We start from the raw sequence: 21235 nt of genomic DNA on the forward strand, positions 1-21235 counted from the left end.
GTCTCTGTCTCCCTGAATGAAGAACAGAGGTATGTTTCTACAGAGCCAGCAGAGTGTCATCTAGCAGCTTTCCTTAGTATTCAAGGCACAGGATTCAGCAGGTCCTAAAACTAAAAAGATTCTAAGGGATGGCGCCACACTCTTGTGCATGCAGGCTTTACAATTGATTCAGTGAACTTTAAAAAATTATCTTAAACAGGACAGGTAAAGTAAAACCGGTATCTATTAGCAGGTCTAGGAAAGAGAAAGAGAAGTGGGTGGATGTAATCAGATACACTGTATGCATTGTGTGGAATCACCAAAGAATAACTTCAACAGAAGAAGACACTTAACATCAACTGGGCCTCTACCCCTCCATAAGCAAACATGGACACCTTATATACAACAGGCACACAAATTTCCCACTTATAAAACAATATGAAAAATAAAGATAAAAACATGATCCCCTGGCTCCATATTCTGGCTCATAAAGGCCTGCTTAGCAAAAGCCAGTACACTTTCGTTCGAGGGTTCCCAGCCCTTGCCACAAGCCTCCAACTATACCCTGTGCCCAGGCTTCATATTCAACCCTTAATTCAGGCAGAAGACTCCTGCTTTATCAGAGGGCGCACCATACTAGGAAACCGAGAGACCAAACAGGCACCCAGAACCCAGACATGACACAGATACTTGGAAGCCAGAGGCAATGTTGGCATCTAATACCCAGAGTTCACACAAGTCACACACACACATACACACACACACAACCAGCAGAGATATCTTACTGGACCTGAAAACTCATTGTAACAGAACCCCAGTTCACTCAAGTCAGAAGACCAGAGAAGAAACAGAAACCAAGAGAAATACATCCAAAAAGCATCAACAAAATAAACTCAAAACTCAGCATCTAAACCTAGAGTAACACCTAAAACAGATGATTAGAGGCCAGTGTAAGAACACAAACACAGACAGGGCAATACAGCACTACCAGAGCCAGCTATTCTACTACAGCAAGGCCTGGATTCCTACACAGCTAAAGCACAAAAAAACGACCTTATTCCAATCTCATGAAGATGATAGAAGCCCTTTAAAGAAAAAAATGGATAACCCCTTAAAGAAATGCAAGAAAATACAAACAGGTGAAGGCAATGAATAATGCTTTTCAAATCTCAAAATGGGAATATAAGCCATGAAGAAAACACAAACTGAAGAATCCTGATGTAAAAGCTAGGTAAGCAAACAAGAACTACAGATGCAAGCATCACCAAACAAAATACAAGAGATGGAAGAGAATCTCAGGTGTAGAGGACACAATAGAAGAAACTGCTACATCATCAAAGAAAACGTTAAACCTAAAAAATTCCTGAAACAAAACATCTATCTGTGATACTATGAAAAGACCAATCTAATAATAGGAATAGAAGAGTACCAGCTCAAAGGCCCAAAAATATTTTCAACAAAACATAGAAGAAAATGACCTAACCTAAACAAAGTGATGCCTATAAACATACAAGAAGCTTACAGAACACCAAATAGATTGGACAAGAAAAGAAAGTGTCCCCTTTCCCCCCATGTATTAATCAAAACACTAAAGGTGCAGAACAAACAATATATATTAAAAACTGCAAAGAAAAAAGTCAATTCAACTTCCCAATAGAGATTCTAAAAAGCCAGAAGGTCCTGAACAGAGAGGTCTTAAAGACTCTAAGAAAACTACAGATGCCAGCCCAGACCACTATAACTAAGAAAACTTTCAATTACTATAGATGGAGAAAACAAGATATTCCATAACAAATCAAAGTTAAACAATATCTATCCACAAATCCATCTCTATAGAAAATACTAGAAGTAAAACTTCAACCTAAGGAGGTTAACTACACCCAAGAAAAGAGAGGAAATAATGTCACATCAGGCAAAACCAAAAGGGATGTTCACATGCACACACCCACACACACCACCACTACCACCACCACCACCAGGAATTAACAATCATTGGTCAGTAATATCTCACAATATCAATGAACTCAATTCCCAATAAAAGATACAAGTTAACAGAATGGATGTAAAAACAGAATCCATAATTCTGCTGTATACAAGAAATACACCTCAACATCAAAAATAAACATTACCTCAAAGAAAGGGATAGGAAATTTTTGGCTAGGACAGGAAGTAAGTTCAGATATTTTGTTCATCCTGATAAGCCCTTAGAAATCGTGATCATGGGACTCTGTTTATTGTCCTGCTTGTTCTTTGATTATCTGGATGTATTGTCTTGCTTATTCCTTGACTATTTGCATCTACTGTATTGCTAATTCCTCAACCTAGAACTGACCTTAACACTTGCATGTAATTTTAACACTTGCATGTAATTTAAATGGCATAAAAGCAAAAAGGAGAAGGAGGGATGGGATAGGGGGTTAACTGGGGGGGGCTGGGGGGGAGGGGGTGAGAGAAATGGGGAAAGGGGGTAACATCTGAAATGCAAATAAATAAAATATCAAATAAAAAAACAGAGTATAGATCTAAACAGAGAATTTTCACTAGAAGAATCTCAAATGCCTAAGAAACACTTCAAAGAAATGTTCAAAGTCCTTGGCTATCAGAGAAATAAAAATTAAAACAACTCTTGAGAGTTCATCTTAGACCCTGGTCAGAATGGCTAAGATAAAAAACACAAGTGGCAGCTTGTGCGGGTGAGGATGTGGAACAAAGGGAACACTCCTCCTTTGCTGGTGGTAGTGTAAACTTGTACAGCCACTTTGAAAATCAATATGGCAGTTCCCTTGAAATTGGGAATTGACCTACCTCAAGACCCAGCTATATCACTCTTGAGCATATACTCAAAGCACACTCCATACTACCACAAGGACACTTCCTGAACTATGTCTATAGCAGCTTTATCATAATAGTCAGAAATCAGAAACAACCTAGATGTCTCTAACCTGAAGAATGGATAAAGAAAACGTGGTACAGTTACACATTGGACTAATTACACAGCTGTAAAAATCAATGACATCATGAAATTTGCAGGCAAGTAGATGGAATTAGAAAAGATCATCCTGAGTGAGGTAACCTAAACCCAGAAATAGAACATGGTATGTACCCACTTAGAAGTAAATTATTAACCTTAAAATAAAGGATAATCATGCTGTAATCCAGAGCAGAGAGGTTAATAAGGAGGGCTCAAGGGAGCATGCACAAATGTCACTGTGAAAGGGAAATAGAATAGACATCTCAGGTGGCTGGGGGTCTGGATTGGAGAATGGGATTGGGAACAAGAGGGATCAGGTGGGAGAAGAAAGGAGGGAGAAAGTATTGGGAGAGAGAACTGGAATCAGGAGAGGGGCACTTCTGGTTAAGCTAGAAATGTAGGGCAATGGAAACTCCCAAAAACTGAGGGAGACCCTTAGCTAAGACTCCTAGCAATGGGGAGAATATGGAGCCTGAATGACCATCTCCTATAACTAGGCAAGACTTCCACTAGAAGGCCTGAGACACCAATCCAGCCACAAAACCTTTGACCTACAATTTGTCCTGCCTACTTGATCTGCTGGGGTAAATGAGGCACAAAACATGTGGAAGTGGCCAACTGGTCCATCTTGAGACCCATGCCATGAGACAGAGCCCACCCGACACTACTTGGAAGGCTAAGATACAGAGGCTGAGATAGCCCAGAGACCTAGAATAGAACTAATCATGACTGGCAAAAAAAAAAAAATCAAGTCAATGAACTAATTTCTAATGATATTCTGCTATACTCATAGGCTGGTTTCTAGACTAATTGTCATCAGAGAGGCTTCATCTAGCAATTGATGCAAACAGATCTAGAGAACCACAGCCAAACACTAGGAACTTGGGGAAATCCTGTGGAACAAGGGGAGGAATGATTGTAGGAGGCAGCGAGATCAAGGACACCATAAGAAAGCCCACAGAATCAACAAACCTGGGCTCACAGAGGCTCACAGAGGCTCACAGAGACCAACCAGGGAGCCTATATAAGACTGACCTAGGTGCTCTACACATATCTAATAGTTGTGTAGATTGGTCTTCTTATGGGACTCCTAACAGTGGAAGCAGGGGTTGTCTCTGACTCTCTTACCTGCCTTTGGGCTCCTTTCCCCCTACTGGGTTATCATGTCCAGCCTTAATAAAAAGGAGTGCCTAGTCATGAAACTTGGTATGTCACGGATGACTGATACCCAAGGGAACCCTGCCATTTTCTAAAGACAAAGGGAGGAAAGTGGATAGAGGGATTCGGTGGGGTTGGGGAGAGAAGTTGCAGGGAGGAACTGTGAAGAGAGGAAGGAGGGAAAACTACAGTGGGTTCTAAAAATTAGTTTAAATAAAAGAAGAAGCAGATGTGAGAACCTACCTGAAGCCTTGCCAGTTGAGCAGTACGGGCTACTATTTTATTGTATGGCTCAACAATTTTTGATTTCATCCTACGGCCAAAAAAGAAAAAAGAGTGAGAATAAAATCATTTTCAAAACATCAATGAGAGACTGAAGAGATGGCTCAGTGTCTAAGAATGTTTGCTGTATAATCATGAAGATCTGAATTCAGACCTCAGCACCTATGTAAAACCTAGGCATAGCTATGCTTAAACCTGTAACCTCATGCTATATAAGGGGAGACAGGAGGGCTTGCTGACCAGCATCCTCATTCCAAGTTCAATGAGAGTGTCTTTCTCTAGGAATAAGGTAGAGAGTGATACAGAATACCTGACATCTACCTTTGACCTCTATGCACACACCCATAAACATATACACTTCAGGTGTCACATGCACACATATATATCCCATTCAAACACAAGTAAGTAATCTAAAAACATACACACACACACACACACACACACACACACATATATAATGGCTAGAAATAGATTTTATATATTTATAAAGTCGAAAATAGTACCTATCAACGGCTCCCTGTAAAGCTCCAATTCTTGTCTGCATCATCTGAAGAACACCTAGGAAAGATAACAACTCATATAGGCTTTATAAACTTATAAGATTCACACTGAACCAAAAAAACCCACAAATATTAACATAAATATAATCTTAAAGTTTTTCTATCATCATCCTTATGCAAGCAATCAGTATAACTTCTGTGTTCAGTTACAGAAGCCAACAACTAGCCTCCAGTCTTTAATCTCTGATACCTGGCCCATGACAGAAGCCTGACAGGAAACTAGGTATGACTACTTACTGCTTACAGATTTCTACTTTGCATGAAGAAGCTTTAGAACTAGACAGTGCTGAGGGCTGCACAAGACTGTAAACACACTAGGAACTGCTCAGTTAGACTCTTGGCACTTGTTTAAATTTTAAACTGTATGGCAAATTAATGTTATACATATTTACTACAATTATTTTTTAAAATCTTTAAGTGATATTTAAAAGTTCATATTGAATTCTTGCTTAGAATCTTTCATAGTGCCCTCTTCACTCCTGTATTAAAGCTATAGTCCACAGCTTGTGTTCTTAGTTGCTCAGCTGTGTTGATTTATCTCTCAAACCTTCAGCTTCAGTCACCTTCTTTTCACCTACATCCTTTCAAGGACTTCATTCAATCTTAATGTTTAAATGCTACTTTTTCCATGAAAACTGATAGAACTTTATATGTTTGTATAACATATACTTTGTATATGTTACACATATATATGTCTGTAAACAGACATATACAACCTCTAGCCCTAAATACTTGCCTGTCAAATGTAATATGTCAAATGTAACATCCCAAGCCTACCAAGTCATAATCCTGTACAATTTGCCCCATCTCAATAACTCACACCCAGTTTAGCAGACAAAAACCTAAAGAATCGCTGTGATACCTCTTCTCAGTGCTTTCACACCCTGGATGTATCTTTTCAGGTCTGCTTCAGTTTTACACATTAACTGTTTTTCTATTCACCATGCTAACCCAAGGTGCCATCAATCTCAGCTATTCTTTCTACCAGTGCTGTCATCCATAGAGCCAGCAGGGAAAATTACTTACAACACTAACCTAGTCATATAATGCTCTGACTTGAACTCTCTAATGGCTGACTCCTGCATTCAAAATAAAACTACAGCAAATTCATCTGTGATTCTCTCCCTTATTCACTACATTCGTTCGCACAAGTCATTCTGGCCCAGCTTCTAACCTTGAGACATATCAAGTTAATTTCTGCTCCACTGATTGTTCCCTAAGCTTTCAACAATTTCTCTCCATATTCACAAGACAGTTCCTTCTTATCCTTCAGATTTTGGCTCAAATAAAAAGAAAGGCCTTCTCTAACCATTAAAAATAATAGGGTCTTCCCTTCCTTCACTTAATGGGTTTTCTTTATAGGACTTAAAAATGTCTGATTTTCTATTCATAAATTTTTTTTAATTAGCCTTACCATCTGAAATAAACATTCTTTCATAAGGGTTTTGTCTATTCCTTATATATACCTGTTATTTAAACAAGTACTCAACTGTCCTTTAATTGACTAAATGACCTACTGAACAAATGAGAATGAATTCTCCTTTAAAATAGGTTGAATTGCTGTACCTCCAAACTACTTACAGAGTTTTCAAATAAAGGGAGAAAGATGACAAAGGATTAACAATTAAATTTTCTTAGTACATTTTTTAGCGTCTCAAAATAACATTCCCTGGGGCCTCAAGTCTATATAGGATTAGACACATCTTCTCCCACTGAGGCCTGACAAGGCAGCCCTCTGCTACATATGTGCCAGGAGCCTCAGACCAGCCCATGTATGCTCTTTGGTTGGTAGCTTAGTCTCTGGGCACTCCCAGGAGTTCTGGGTTAGTTGACACTGTTGGTCTTCCTATGAGGTTGCCATGCCCTTCAGCTCCTTCAATCCTTTCCCTAACTTCCATAGGGGTCCCTGACCTCAGTCCAATGGTTGGCTGTGGGTATCTGCATTTGTCTCAATCAGCTGTTGGTAGGGCCTCTCAGAGGACACCCATGCTAGGCTCCTGTCTGCAAGCACAACATAGCATCAAATTAGATGGAGCTTGGGAGTCTTGTGGAAGAGTGGGGGTGGGGAGAGTATTGAGGAACTTGAAGAAGACAGGGACTCCACAAGAAGATTAACAGAGTAAATTTAATCTTCACCCTTAAGGGCTCTCAGAAACTGAACTACCAGTGGGGAAAAAAAAATGCTTGGGCTTGATTAGATCCCCCGCACATATATGGAACAGATGTGCAGCTTGGTCTTCATGTGGGTGCCGCAACAACTAGACCAGGGGCTCTCCATGACTTGGTTGCCCACCTGTGGATCCTGTTTACCTAACTGGGCTGTTTTGTCTGGCCTCAGTGCCTAGTCCTGCAGTGACCTGACGTGTCAGTGTGGGTTGATACCCAAGGGGAGCTCCCCACTCACAGAGTAGAAGGGAGGAAGGAAGGGAGGAAGAGAGGCTGTGTGAGGAGCAGACCGCAGACCAGCAGGAGGTGGGGCTGCAATCTAGATGTAAAGTGAATTAATTAATTAATTAAGAAGAAAGAGAATACTGAGAAAGGGACTGAAGAGATAGCTCAGCCTTTAAAGGTTAAGACTCATAATCAGAAAAACAAAAAGTATCCTAGAAAAGGCAAGCACATTATAAAAACTAAACACATAAGAAAGCCATAACAAAGTTGAGTGTAATAGCCTACTCCTTTACTCCCAGCACTATGGAGACAGAGGCAAATGGATCTCTGTGAGATTGAGATGAACCCAGTCTACACAGTGGGTTTCTGAGCAGCCAAGGCTAGACTGTGAGACTGTCTCAAAAAATTAATGAGATTAAAAAAATTAAATGATTAAAGACATAATAATGAGAAGTATATTCTCATAATAATGAGAAGTATTTCTATTATAACTAGTCTAATCAATATACTATATCATTTCACAAGTAAAAACTATATTATTTGCTTTCAAAGTTACCATTAAAATACTCCTGTTCTTAGAAACTCATAAAACAGTTAAGAGATTAAAATGTAATTTCCAACATTAGACCAATACTAAAGGACTCTTAACTTCTTCAAGAATGTAGCTCAGATTTTCAAATTAACAATCAAACTATCATTTCCCAAAATACTAAGTCCTTTCACAGGGTACTATAGACACCAGAGATTCTGAATTAAGCTCATTTCTTTGGCACAATGAAAAATACTGTTAGAGTATCACATCAACACCCTCATCTAACTTTCTCTAGATATTATCCAATATCAGTAATAGTTATCCAGGGATGGAGAGATGGCTCATTGGTTAAGGGCACTGACTTCTTTTCTAAAGGTCCTGAGGGTCTGGGCCAGCTCTGCTCAGCCCTTGGACATCACCGTGGTCCCAGGCAGCAGCCCAGATCAGGGATGTCCAGCTGGCCTTTGTTGGTAACATGGGCCATGGACATTGATACAGACCCAAATTATGTCTGGTCATGGTCTTTTATCACAGAAATAGAAACTCTAACTAAGATAGCAAGTAATAATGAAAAACATAATAGTAACTTTCATACTTATAAACTGTAATCAGGAAAAATGCAAAGTTCATAAATGATTTAGTCAAACATGAGCAACACAAATAAAGCTCCAATGTATTATTTGTCTATTATACTCCCACTGATAAGAATGTCAAAGAAAGAAAAAAAATACATAAATTCATACCCAATTCCAATACCTACTCTAACAAGACTCATTGTTTTACTGTTTTAATTAACTAAGCTTATAGGAGTACTTACAAGCTATTTTGACCATTTTCCTCAATCATTTAATCCTTTACACACTACCATTTGGGTAAAAATTAGTATATCTGTGCCACACATAGGAAAACTGAGACACAGCAAACATAACTTTTCCAAGTAGTGGTCTGAACAGTTAAAGAAGTATTAAGTTTTCCTAGAACACAGCCACCTTGTCTGTGTTTACATTATCTGTTGGTTGCTTTAGAACTCAGTGTCTACAGCACAGTCTATATGGCCAACAAAATCTAAAAGTACATTCCAGTCAGCCCTCAAGCTCAGAAAGCTTGTGGCTCCCTGTCTATCCCCATCTAAGTGTAACAGATAATGAAAATACACCTTCCAAAGACTCAATCCCAGTTGCTTGTGCCAGTAAATCTTCATGTCTTGCAACAACCTGAAAAATTAAGAGTGAAAAATCAGCATTTGCTCTGATTATTTTGTCACCACAGGGTATATAAAGGGAACAGATATTATACATACGCACACATGGCATATGCACATGCAAGTTACAAGATATGCTTGAGATGGGTTATAGCAGAAACATATAAATACAACAGAAGTTCAATACAAAGCAAAAAGTTACAGTGCTAGCCCTACCTCGGTATGTCTGAGGTATGTCTGACAAAGTATATCATAGCCTAGGTAATACACAAACAAGAGATTCACTATCATAGTTCTGAAGGCTAAAAGTCCAAGATCAAGTGTTAACAAATTCAGTATCCATTCATCGTCAGTGGTGCCTTCTGTGTCCTGACATGGAGGAAGGATGAACAATCTCTCCTGTGGGTCTCTGCCAATTTAGCAGGGTACAAATCACCTACCAAAGCCCCACCTATCCAACTACCACGTTGGGAATTGATTCACTATATGAACATAGGAATATATGAGGTTGTAGCTTATTTGGGAAAGTACATGTCTGGTATGCATGAGGCCCTGAGTTCAATTCCCAGCAGTAAAAAGAAATTCAAGTTGTAATATATGATCTAGGGAAAATGCACACTTGGGCCATAGTAGACTCTCAGCTTTCCTAACTACAGTAAGTAGAATTGTGCAAACTTAAAGCCATTGCTTGTCTTGTGCTATGCCTTTGAAGAACATTTCTGGAATCAAGTTTGTCTTTGTTGTTGGACTTAATTCAGCATCATCAAGTCCACATCCTAGAAACTAAAACTCTCAGCAGCTATCTAACTCTAGATGACTAACTCCCTGTGTCAACTTCCCCATGTCACAGGAAATCCTTTTCCCTATGGAAGATTGATACTTCAGTGGAAATTAGGGGAATGTAGACAGCTAAAACCCAAAGGGGGAGGCGGGACTATGAGTTAAAGAGCACATGTAAGAAATTCCTTAGTACATTAAGAAATCGTGCAATGGGGCTGAAGAGACGGCTCAGTTGTCGCTCTTAGGCCTCCACAGATACTAGGCACATAGTAGTACACATATATACGTGTGAGCAAAGCATGCATACACATAAAATGAAGATGAATAAAATAGAAAGAAAACATGCAAATACTAGTAATACTGTAGAAACCCTAATGTGTTGTTTTTAACAAAATCTCCATTTTTTGATTTTACCAGTGAAGATTCAGGAACCAGATGCTGAAGTGGAAAACTGCAAGCTCAGAGAAAACACTCTGCTAGGCAGAGAAGGCACCCAGCTGACCTTGCTCCTTAACCAATATCCCACCAGGAATCCCCTCTGCCACACTGTCTCAAATAACCTCCTTCAAACTCAGTCTCTCCCTTCTACTTCCTGTCCATGTCTCTATCATCCGTCCTCCTGACTCCCTGTTAACTTTCTCTGTTTTATTTCTCTTAAGATTTATTTATTTACTTATTTTATGTATGTGAGTACACTGTAGCTGTCTTTGAACACACCAGAAGAGGGCATCAGACCCCATTACAGATGGTTGTAAGCCACCATGTGGTTGCTGGGAATTGAACTCAGGACCTCGGGAAGAGCAGTCAGCACTCTTAACCACTGAGCCATCCCTCCAGCCCTTTTTTCTTAATAATCCAACATACACTTCCTGTCAACTGGTTGCTTGCTCTGCCTCTTGACCTATGGTTGACTTTATTTAATCCTGTTTACAATATTTAAGAAGAAATCTCTTAAAGGTATGTGCTAGGACTGAGCTACACCACAACTACTAAAACCAGGTTTTTCCTGTAAATAACACAGTCAGGGCTCACAGTGTGCTATCCTACACCACTAATGATTTTGCATCCTTTCATAGAGTAAGCAGCTCTCCATTTAGCTGCCTGTGTACCTGTGTACTAAAGTTCCTCCTCTACAAAGACCCATTCATGGGTGACTTCACCCTGACCTCTTCTGTAAATCACTGTCATTCTACAGCCTCCAATAGCCTTCATTTTGTATTATTTTAAATATAAAAATTTGTTCTCTCTTTTCCCATCCTAACCACCTCATACAAGTTGTTACCTTTTTTTCATCTTTTATCTTCAAAGGCTCATATATTTCAATACTTGGTCCCCAGTTGATGGAACTGTTTGGGAAGGAGGTGTGGTCTTGTTTGAAGAGGTATGTCATTGGGGGTAGGCTTTGAGGTTTCTAAAGCCCACACAGTTCCCAGTTAGCTCCCTGCCTCGTGCTTATAGAGCAGATGTAAGCTCTGAGCTACTCCAGCGCCTACCTGCCTCTTGGTATACTCCCCGGCATAACGGTCATGGACTCCAACCCTCTGGAACCATGACCCCCGGCCCCCCAAATTAAATGTTCTCTGTTATATATAAACTGCCTTGGTCCTTTGTTTCAGCATTAGAAAAGTTGCCATCAGAAGACTAAATTTTCTCCGAATTATTCATATGGTCATCAATAAATCTGTCGTAACAAGAATATTTTTTTAATTTTCTATTCTCTTTTATTTTTGTGACACTTTGGAAAGGCTGAAAAGCTAAAAATCACTCCTTTCATACACTCCCTTGCTGCCAATCAGATGACTTTTCAATAGATACAGAAGATAAAAGAAAGATGAAAACTACCTTTCTATTTGTTTCAGCTAGTAACCAGTGACCTCAAGATTTACAGACAGCTGAGGAGACCATACTGATTGTTCCAGTGTTTAGTCACAAGAACCTAGAATCAAACTTTTAGCAGTAACACAGGAAACAATACTCTGTCCTGCAACTACGATACTTTCTTTAGTTCAACAATTTTCTGTTCACCAACAACTCCATAAACAACTACTTCTTAGGGGCTTTTTTCTTTCATTATCTACAGTCAATTCTAGTTTCTGTGTTAAGATGTAATGGATAATAAATAATAAGTCTTTTGGAATTTTAATCATGTCACTGATGTTTCCACTATTTTAATCACAGTCTTTCATTCTTTTATTTGATGAGCATTATCCAAATTTTGCTTCTAAAAAACTGTAACAGATTCAGCTCTCATGCTAGAACTCAGAGACTCTGACCTCACATATCTATAGACAGATTGAGAGATCAGCAGATAGATAAAATTTGTTCTTCTAAGGAGTATTAATTTTAAATTCTCATCAATTCCCACCACTGAGGTACTGCATGGAAGAACAAAAATACCTAGTGTTAAAGGGAAACAAATCTTGAGAGTCTCTTGAAAAATCCATCCCCTGAAACTCTATGCAGAATTTAAGCTGATTTTCCCTGCTCCTGCAAAACACCTTGTACCATCCTATGTAAAACAGATTTCACTTGACAGTTATTCCTGTCTGTATCTGTCACTAATCCCAGAGTCCTTGGAGAACCAAGCCTAATGCAAAGCCTGACATTAAGTGTCTTCTAAATATTTTGTGTTCTAAACAAGTAATAACAATTTTAAAGTTGAAGTGGCTTTAAAGTCACCACAATTCTTCTAAGCCAATCTTTTCACTATGAAAGAAATAAGACACAAAAAGTTAAATGATTAAGTCTCATGAAATTAGCCAATCCTGGCTATTTACCTTGAGAGAAAAGATTTAATTGGTTGTTTTTCAGCTGACATTCATTCTAAAGCCAAGGAAAAAGCCAGGTACAGAACTAAGTGTTTTAGTTAGGATAGATGACAGAGGTTCTGGTTAGTCAACAAAATGATGGACTGGGTATTAGGACTATCTTATACCTCACTGGTACAAATAGGCATAATTATGCTCTAATTGTATTTTGAGAGAAAAGTTTTATTTTAACAGGAAGAGTGCTATGTAGGAAGAGCTAAGTTGGGAGGAGTAGTGAGAGGAAGAGAAGGAGTAAGGAGAGGAGGAGAAGCAGGAGAGGAGAAGCTAGGTGATGAGAAAGAGAAAGAGGGGGGAGACAGGGAGGCAGATGTTCATGTATCTCCACCAGTCAAAGATAGTTGATATATCTAGGTTGGGTAGTGGGTTACACCTCTGATTGAGCATTACCAAACTTATAAAGTCTTTGATGAACACTTTTTTAAAAGTGTATAAATGCAAAAAGAAAAAGGGGGCATGGGATAGTGTTGAGGCCCAAGCTCAAGTCCCTGTTCAGGCGCCAAAATAATGTTGGGGTCCACACTAGCCCCACGTTGGGTGCCAAAATAATGTTGAGGCCCAAGCTCAAGTCCCTCTTTGGGCGCCAAAATAATGTTGGGGTCCACACTAGCCCCACGTTGGGGCGGCCAAAATAAATGTTGCAGCCCAGGCAAAATGTTGAGGCCCGGGCCGACCCACGTTTGGGCAGCCACTGTATCCCGGCCCAAGCTGCTGCCCCGGTCTGCGGGTCGAGGTTCAGCAAGAGAGAGGGTGAGAGCAGACTCAAAGAATGGAGACCAGACAGGGTGTGATTCAATCCCGTTTATTCTTCAGTCTCTCTTCCTCTAAGTGTCTCCTGTCTGATTCTCCCTCTATAGTCTCATGTCTGGTTCTGTCTTCTATAGTCTGATTTCTGATCTGTTCTGTCTCTGCCTTTTATATGTCTCACTTCTAAGCCACGCCTCTAAGTTACACCTTTAATCATGCCCTTAGGTCTTGTCTCTAACTCTGATCTCTATACTTCTAAGTCATACTCTTAAGTCACACACCTTTAATCTCACACACCTTTAATCTCAAGGTATCTAAACCAAGATTATCGGAGTGTGCTCAGCTGTTGTAGGCTATTGTAATCCAAGTCTCATGTCAGGGTATATGGCTCAAGATGGCTGCAAAGCTGATAGCCGCTTTCTTCTAAAAGTCGGCCCCCAACAGGATAGGGGTTTTCTGGGGGGGGGGCGGGGAATGGGGGAAGGGGATGGCATCTGAAATGTAAATAAAATATCCAATAAAAAATGGAAAAAAGAAAAAAAAGTCTCATGATATGACAGATCTGGACTTTCCAGTAAAGAGTTCATTTAATTACTATTTTGTTAGTTCATCTAAGTTTTTCTTCAATAACTACTCAGACAAAACACAATATAGAAGTATACTGTGACCTGGGATAAAGCTCAGGTAGCAGGGTACTTGCCTGGCATGTGCAAGCCCCTGTGTTCAATCCCAGTGCTTCAAACCAAACAAACCAACGAAGAAGTAGATCATAGAACAATCCTACAAAAGTCATCCATCATGAAAGGAGAGACCTTTAAGTTTATCTACTGCAATCACTTCTAACTCACTTAAAGGACATTTTTTTTAAGACTCAAAGACAAGAAGTGATAAGAAAGTCAATTATAACAGCATACTTACGGTTGGGACCCATCTCCTAATGCTTCCATGTGCTTTACCTATCACAACATTTACCCTCTTTCTATAATCACAGCAAGCATTACACTTTGTATTTAATGAAGTAGAAACACTGCCTGTGCAATCCCAATTTTTTTCCTTATTCAAATTTTTCTACTACCAAAATTCCATTTTCTGTTATCATTATCAAAGGTGTCCTATTTTTAATCCCCCAAAACATTCACTGTAAAAACATTAGGATAATAAACAGAAAGAATAAATGATTCCAGAAAGGTAGGTCAATTTGTTTTCAACTAGTAAAAAGTATTTACAGACAACTTGTAAAGGTTTAATTAAGAGATACTGGTAAGTTATGCATTTGTTTATGGAATAGATCATTTGGTTTTAACAATGATGAGGTAACAAAAAAGATAAACTGTCACTTTCAGCTGAAGAATCTCTTTGACCCAGAAGACTGATGTTACCTGTAGGTGTAGTTCTTTATCCAGCTGACTGATCCCTTGGGCAAGTTTTGCTAGTTGCTCAGCAATTACAGCTTGATGAATTGATTGGGAAGTGTAAGTTTTTACATCAAAGTCTTCATTTAAAAATTCACTATAACAGTCTAGGAAAAAAATAAAGGAAAACTTACCAACTCTGTATTATACCAGTTATCCAGTAATAGATCAATTATAATCATAATACTCGTGTTTTGAGGCCGTCTATGCACTAGGAAATGTGGCAGATGCTTCCTAGAACAATGAGAATGAGCTGGAGCAGGCTGCAGCAGAACAGAAGTGATAATACACACAAGAGTGCACTATGCTCCAGGAGCTCATCTAAATCCACGTACTGACTCCTTCAATCCCCATAGTTCTGATGTGTGGGAAAACTATCTCATTCTCCCCATGTCACGGGTACAGATCAGGAATACAACTTTTCCAATGTGACTATCTGTGATTCTAATACAGAAAGTATAACTGCTGCGACCAGGCTCTGAACCACTCTGCTATGTTTGTTTAGTTTTGTTTTGTATTGGGTTTGATTTAGGTTTGGGTTTGGGTTTGGGTTTGGGTTGGGTTGGGTTTTTCGAGACAGGGTTTCTCTGTATAGCCCTGGCTGTTCTGGAACTCAAAACCAGGATGGTCTTGAACTCAAAGATCCACCTGCCTCTGCCTCCTGAGTGCTGAGTTAAAGCACACATCAGCACTGCCTAATTTGCTGTGTTTCTACATGCTTACTTTTAAAGGGAATCACAAGAGAAAAAAAAACACTGAATAAAAGATTAAAATCACAACTATCAACTCTAATGTTTTTTCCAAGAAAATGAGATTATTGCTAGGAACAATTCTTAAGAAAAACTGACTACTGATAACATGTATAGTTTCAGATATCTCTAGATCAATACATAAATACTGTTATAGATTTTATAACAAGAATCTAAACTTTTAATCTAATTTTTATCTAAATCTGAATCTAAATTTTTAATATAAATAGACAAACACTAACAGGTGGTATTGAAATTTAAGACTTAAAGGTAAAATAAATAGATAGAAAAGGTGTATTCAAATATATTGGAAAAAGAATCATGATGTGTATATAAGGAATCCATAAACCCTTGAATAAAAAAAAGAATGAGGAAAATGAAATGCTAGAAATGAGATACACAAAACTTGCTTAAAGCAGGAGCTACACACTAACCATATACTGACCTTGTCTATACTCATTGCAATACATGTTCCACCAAGGGAAGACAGTTGTTTTAATGCCACCTCCCTAGAGCCTGAACAAGGCCAGACAACGGCAGGTACTCAATTCTGATCAAATGAATTAATCTGTCATCTGAAAGTATCATGGTGCTAAGAGCAAAACAGCCTTAACTATTCTCACATTCAAACTATTCTTAAACTAAAGTAATAAAATATTACTACTTTGGCCCTAATTCTGAAAATTACATTTTCTTTTGGTTTACCAAGTTTTCCTCAGAATTAAGAATCCTCCCAGAAAGAGGCCCTTGGTCCTGTGAAGGCTTGATGCCCCAGTGTAGGGGAATGCCAGGGTGGGGAGGCAGGAGTGGGTGGGTGGGTGGAGAAGCACCCTCCAGGAGGTGGGAAGATGGGATAGAAGGATTCCAAGGGGTGGGGAAACTGGGAAAGGGGATAACATTTGAAATGTAAATAAAGAAAATATCTAATTAAAAAAAAAGAACCCTCCCAGAAAATGTAAGTTGCTTCACACAGGTTTATCACCAGAAAATGTCAAAATGACATACCTTGACAAGGGTAATAATAAGTCTGGTAAAAAAGGACTACAGAATGTATATATTAGGCAGAAAATGCAAAAGAAAGACGGACGAAGTTTCAAAGGAAGGCTGGAGGACATCTTGATAAAAGGCTTGTAAGACATGCAAAATATTCAACATGCATGCTACTTACTTTAGTGTTCTAAAGCCAAACAAAACCACTGTCAGTTTTGTGTTCTACAACAATGATTCTAAACCTAAGTCCCTAAAAAGGGATTTGTCACATAGCACTATACTTGAGTTAGTATCTACCAGCTTTTAATAGCCAACTGTGACATTTTCAGGAATTCTTTGAGCCAGCTGGTTTTATAAGTACAGGTGTCTTTCAAACATCCATTGTTGTGGTAATTTTACACCATGGAAAATACACAAATACTAACAAAACTAGGCCTTTTCTTATTTTTCAAGAAAGCTGGTTCACGAACACATCTTCCCACAGAGAAGAGCCAGAGAGGTCAGACAAGCACAGCACTGTGTTAACAGCCCAAGCGACATACTGAAGGTCCAAGTAAGACAGTGTCACTTAAGAATGTCAAACAAGAACTCAGGAAAATAGACTCCAGACAACCAAATAACCCTACTAAAAAAATGGGGTACAGAGCTAAACAAAGAATTCTCAACAGAGGAAACTCGAATGGCCGAGAAGCACCTTAAGAAATGCTCAACATCCTTAGTCATCAGGGAAATGCAAATCAAATCAACACTGAGATACCACCTCACACCAGTCAGAATGGCTAAGATAAAAGTTCAAGTGATGGTAGATGCTGTCGAGGATGTGGAGAAAGAGGAACACTACTCCATTGTTGGTGGGAATGCAAGCTGGTACAACCACTCTGGAAATCAGTCTGGCGGTTCCTCAGAAAACTGGACATAGCACTACCTGAGGACTCAGCTATACCACTCCTGGGCATATACCCAGAAGATGCTCCAACATATAACAAGGACATATGCTCCACTATGTTCATAGCAGCCTTATTTATAATAGCCAAAAGCTGGAAAGAACCCAGATGTCCTTCAACAGAGGAATGGATACAAAAAAATGTGGTACATTTACACAATGGAGTACTACTCAGCTATTAAAAATAATGAATTCAAGAAATTCTTAGGTAAATGGATGGAACTAGAAAATATCATCCTGAATGAAGTAACCCAATCACAAAAGAACACACATGGTATTTACTCACTGATATGCAGATATTAGCCCAAAAGCTTGAAATAGCCAAGAGTCAACTAACTGACCACATGAAGCTCATGAAGAAGAAGACCAAGTGTGGATACCTCGGTCCTTCTTGGAAGGAGTGACATAATGCTCAAGGGAGCAAATAAGGCAACAAAGTGTGGGACAGAAATTCAAGGAGGGGCCATCAGAAGACCACTCTACCTTGATATCCATCCCATGTGCAGTCACCAAAGATAAACGCTGATATGGATGTCAGGAAATGTATGCTGACAGGAGCCTGATGTAGCTGTCTCCTCTGAGGTCCGACAGAGTCTGACATATCCAGAGGCGGATGCTCGCAGCTACCCATTGATCTGATCAAGGGTTCCCAATGGAGAAGTTAGAGGACTGAAGGAGCTGAAAGGGTTGGTGGCCCCAAGAGGAGAGTAACAATGCCAGCCAACCAGAGCTCCCCAGGGTCTAAACCACCAGCCTGGGAGCACAAAGGGAGGCACCCATGACTTCAGCTGTATACTTAGGGGAGGATGGCCTTGTCAGGCATGAGTGGGAGAGGAGATCCTTGGTCCCATGAAGGCTGAACACTGAGGGGGGGAGGGGGATTTGAGGGTGGAGAGGTGGGAGTGGAGGGGTAGGTGGGGGCACATCCTCATAGAAGCAGGAGGGGGGAATGGGGTAGGGGGTTCCTGGTTGGTAGAGGGAATAGGGTGAAGGGATAAAATCCGAAATGTATAAAAAAAAAAAAAAAAAAAAAAAAAAAAGAATGTCAAACAAGTGACATATCTGGCCATTATCTATCAGAACATAATAATGAATTGGACTTGATAAGTTGATACAGTAGAATAAACTAAAGAACACTCCCAAGTTTCTATAATTAATGGAATATTCTTTATCTGATATTAGGAATTCAGTGTTGCTTTAAGCTAGATGCCCAAGGCATTAAGTATACAAAGATGAGAAACAAACTCCTGCCTCCAAGAGCCTAAAAACTGCACAATGGGTCAGCACTCACTTAACAAACTACCAACCATAAGTAGCAACAGAGACAATCAAAAAAAAAAAGACTCAAAAATAGGAAGAAACTTACTTTGTTTACTGTTTTCATAGATAATGTACTACTTGTTCATATGTTGCTCACTATCAAAACAGAAATTCCAATGCATGGCTAAAAATATAGTTCTATAATTTAGAAGAGAAGGATGAATTTGTCTTTGTTTTTCTGTTGTGATAAAAAACAATGATCCTTGTAGAAGAAAAATTTTATTTTAGCTTACAGGTAATAGTCTATTATTAGGAAAGCAAAGGTATTGTGAGTTCTAAAGTTATGTTTTAAGTTTTAATGACTGTGCCTATGAGATCCATAAAACATAAATGCCTCTAACCTGTAAGCCCTTTGCCCATGGACACAAACTTCCTGAGATGCTGGAGACTGCTGTCCATATAAAACAACAAGCCATAAGTTTTAACTCCCATAAACAAATCTGTTTGACCCAACTGCACCAAATGTACTTGATTACATGAAGGCAGGAAATACACAGGGAGGAAACATGTCAGCATGTATGTTTGCCTTTGATTAGATGTACTCGGGTGGTATGTAGCCAGAAAGTATATCAGGATATATTCTTGCCCAATTTTACCTGGTGGAAAATATGTTGTCTTATGAGTTTGCCTTTAGAAGCTTCTGCAAAATGTGACTCATTGCCATTTTCTGGGAACTCCAGGATGGACCTGACCAGAGTCCATCATCCTAGCCAGTATTTAATTAAAGCATGCTTTACTTGGACAACCATAGATTGGTTTTTTTTTTTTTTTTTTTTTTTTTTTTCTCTTCATGATTCTTAGGTTCAACAGCAGAAACTCAAAACAAGAACCTCAGGGCAGGAACTGAAGCAGAAACCATGGAGGAACATTTAATAATGCCTTGCTCCCCTGGCTTTATCAGCTACCTTTCTTACTTAATGCTCACCACCCAGAGTGGGCTGGACTCTCCTGCATCAACTAGCAATTCGGAAAATGCTCCACGACCCAGAGGCAAGGTCCTCAGAGGCCCGCCTGGCACATGACCCACCTGCCATGGGAGCATCTACCATGTGCAAGCATATGGTGAAAATATGAGAGAGAAAGAGAAGCAGAACAGTTTGAACACTCTGAAGAGAGACAGAACTGGAAACTCAAGGGAGGTGAGGAAAAGCCTGATGTGAGTAGCCTATGCTGCCACCTAAGGACATGGTAAAGTCTCAGTCTGAGCTGCTGCTAAGGGCCATTCTGGGTCTGTATCAATGTCCATGGCCCATGTTACCAACAAAGGCCAGCTGAACATCCCTGATCTGGGCTGCTGCCTGGGACCACGGTGATGTCCAAGGGCTGAGCAGAGCTGGCCCAGACCCTCACTGGCTGCAGCACTCGGTAGAGCGGACCCCACACCTCACCTGGGCAGCACAACAGAGCTGGCTTTGCTGAGCAGTAAGAGCAGAAGAGCTGGCCCCACTTCCTTGGCAGCTACAGCACTGAGTGAGCTAGCCTGGGCAATGCTAGAAAGCTGGCCCTGCTGATGTGGGTGGGTGTTGAAGAACTGGCAGGCTGACCAACTCAACTACCACCCAGGCTCAGATCCAGGGCTTTGAGTTGTCTCACACCAACATCTATGAACTGCTGGCGCTTATGAAGGAGCCAGTCCAACAGATCCAAAGCTGCAGGATCTCCATGACACAGGGCAACCACAGGATATCCAAGAGGAGTCCCAGTTAGGATCCAGAATAGACAGTGTAGCAGAAGCCTCGAACCACACCAATGACTCACTGCAGTGAACATTTCCAAGTAAAGAAGTGGACAAACGGGTATACTGTGAAACATCCGGCAGCTTCCACAGCAAGATGTTTTTTTTTCCTTTGGGGGAGGAGACTGTAAGAGTAGAGGGCAGATACAAAGGAACATGGAAATCAGTGGGATTGGGGTGTATGATGTGAAATTCACAAAGAATCAAAAAAAAAAAAAAAAAAAAAGTTAAAAGAAAAAATAAAGAAAATGTCCCACCAGTAGATAGGCCAGTAAAATGGAAGCAATTCCTTGACTGAGGTTCTCACTGCCCAGCTTACTCTATGTCAATGACCAAAATAGATTAAATGATTTAGAAACAAATTTTAGGATGAAAAAGAAAAACAAAAGTATACAATATAGGGTGTAGAACCCAGGAAGACACCAAAATCTGGGGAGTCGGGTAAAGAAAATACCAGAGTGCTTAAAGAAAAAGAAACCAGAAAGAATGACTAAATCAAAAGAAATAACAGTTTAAAGGAAGTGGTAACTACAATCTCCCGAAGATGCTACAATAAAGAATGAACATAGCTATCAGATTATTCAATGGTTGATACTCCAGAATAAATCAGGTAATTTTTCTCTTTTGTGATATTCTTATCAAAGAAAAATCAGGAACTGC

The 21235-nt window shown here is 39.7% G+C and overlaps 1 protein-coding gene across 1 annotated transcript in view; it reads right to left on the bottom strand.

Annotated features, from left to right (window-relative positions):
- The window catches only part of Cog5 (component of oligomeric golgi complex 5), a 288970-nt gene that overhangs the window by 265728 nt on the left and 2007 nt on the right, over positions 1–21235 (bottom strand). The window contains exons 2-5 of the mRNA XM_034514294.2: positions 14806–14945; positions 9030–9087; positions 4894–4948; positions 4352–4421 (exon numbers count right to left, since the gene is read on the bottom strand). Of these exons, the coding sequence (XP_034370185.1) occupies positions 4352–4421; positions 4894–4948; positions 9030–9087; positions 14806–14945 (323 nt within the window). The remainder of the gene's footprint in view (positions 1–4351; positions 4422–4893; positions 4949–9029; positions 9088–14805; positions 14946–21235) is intronic.

This window comes from Arvicanthis niloticus, chromosome 11, assembly GCF_011762505.2.
Source record: "Arvicanthis niloticus isolate mArvNil1 chromosome 11, mArvNil1.pat.X, whole genome shotgun sequence".
Taxonomy (NCBI): domain Eukaryota; kingdom Metazoa; phylum Chordata; class Mammalia; order Rodentia; family Muridae; genus Arvicanthis; species Arvicanthis niloticus.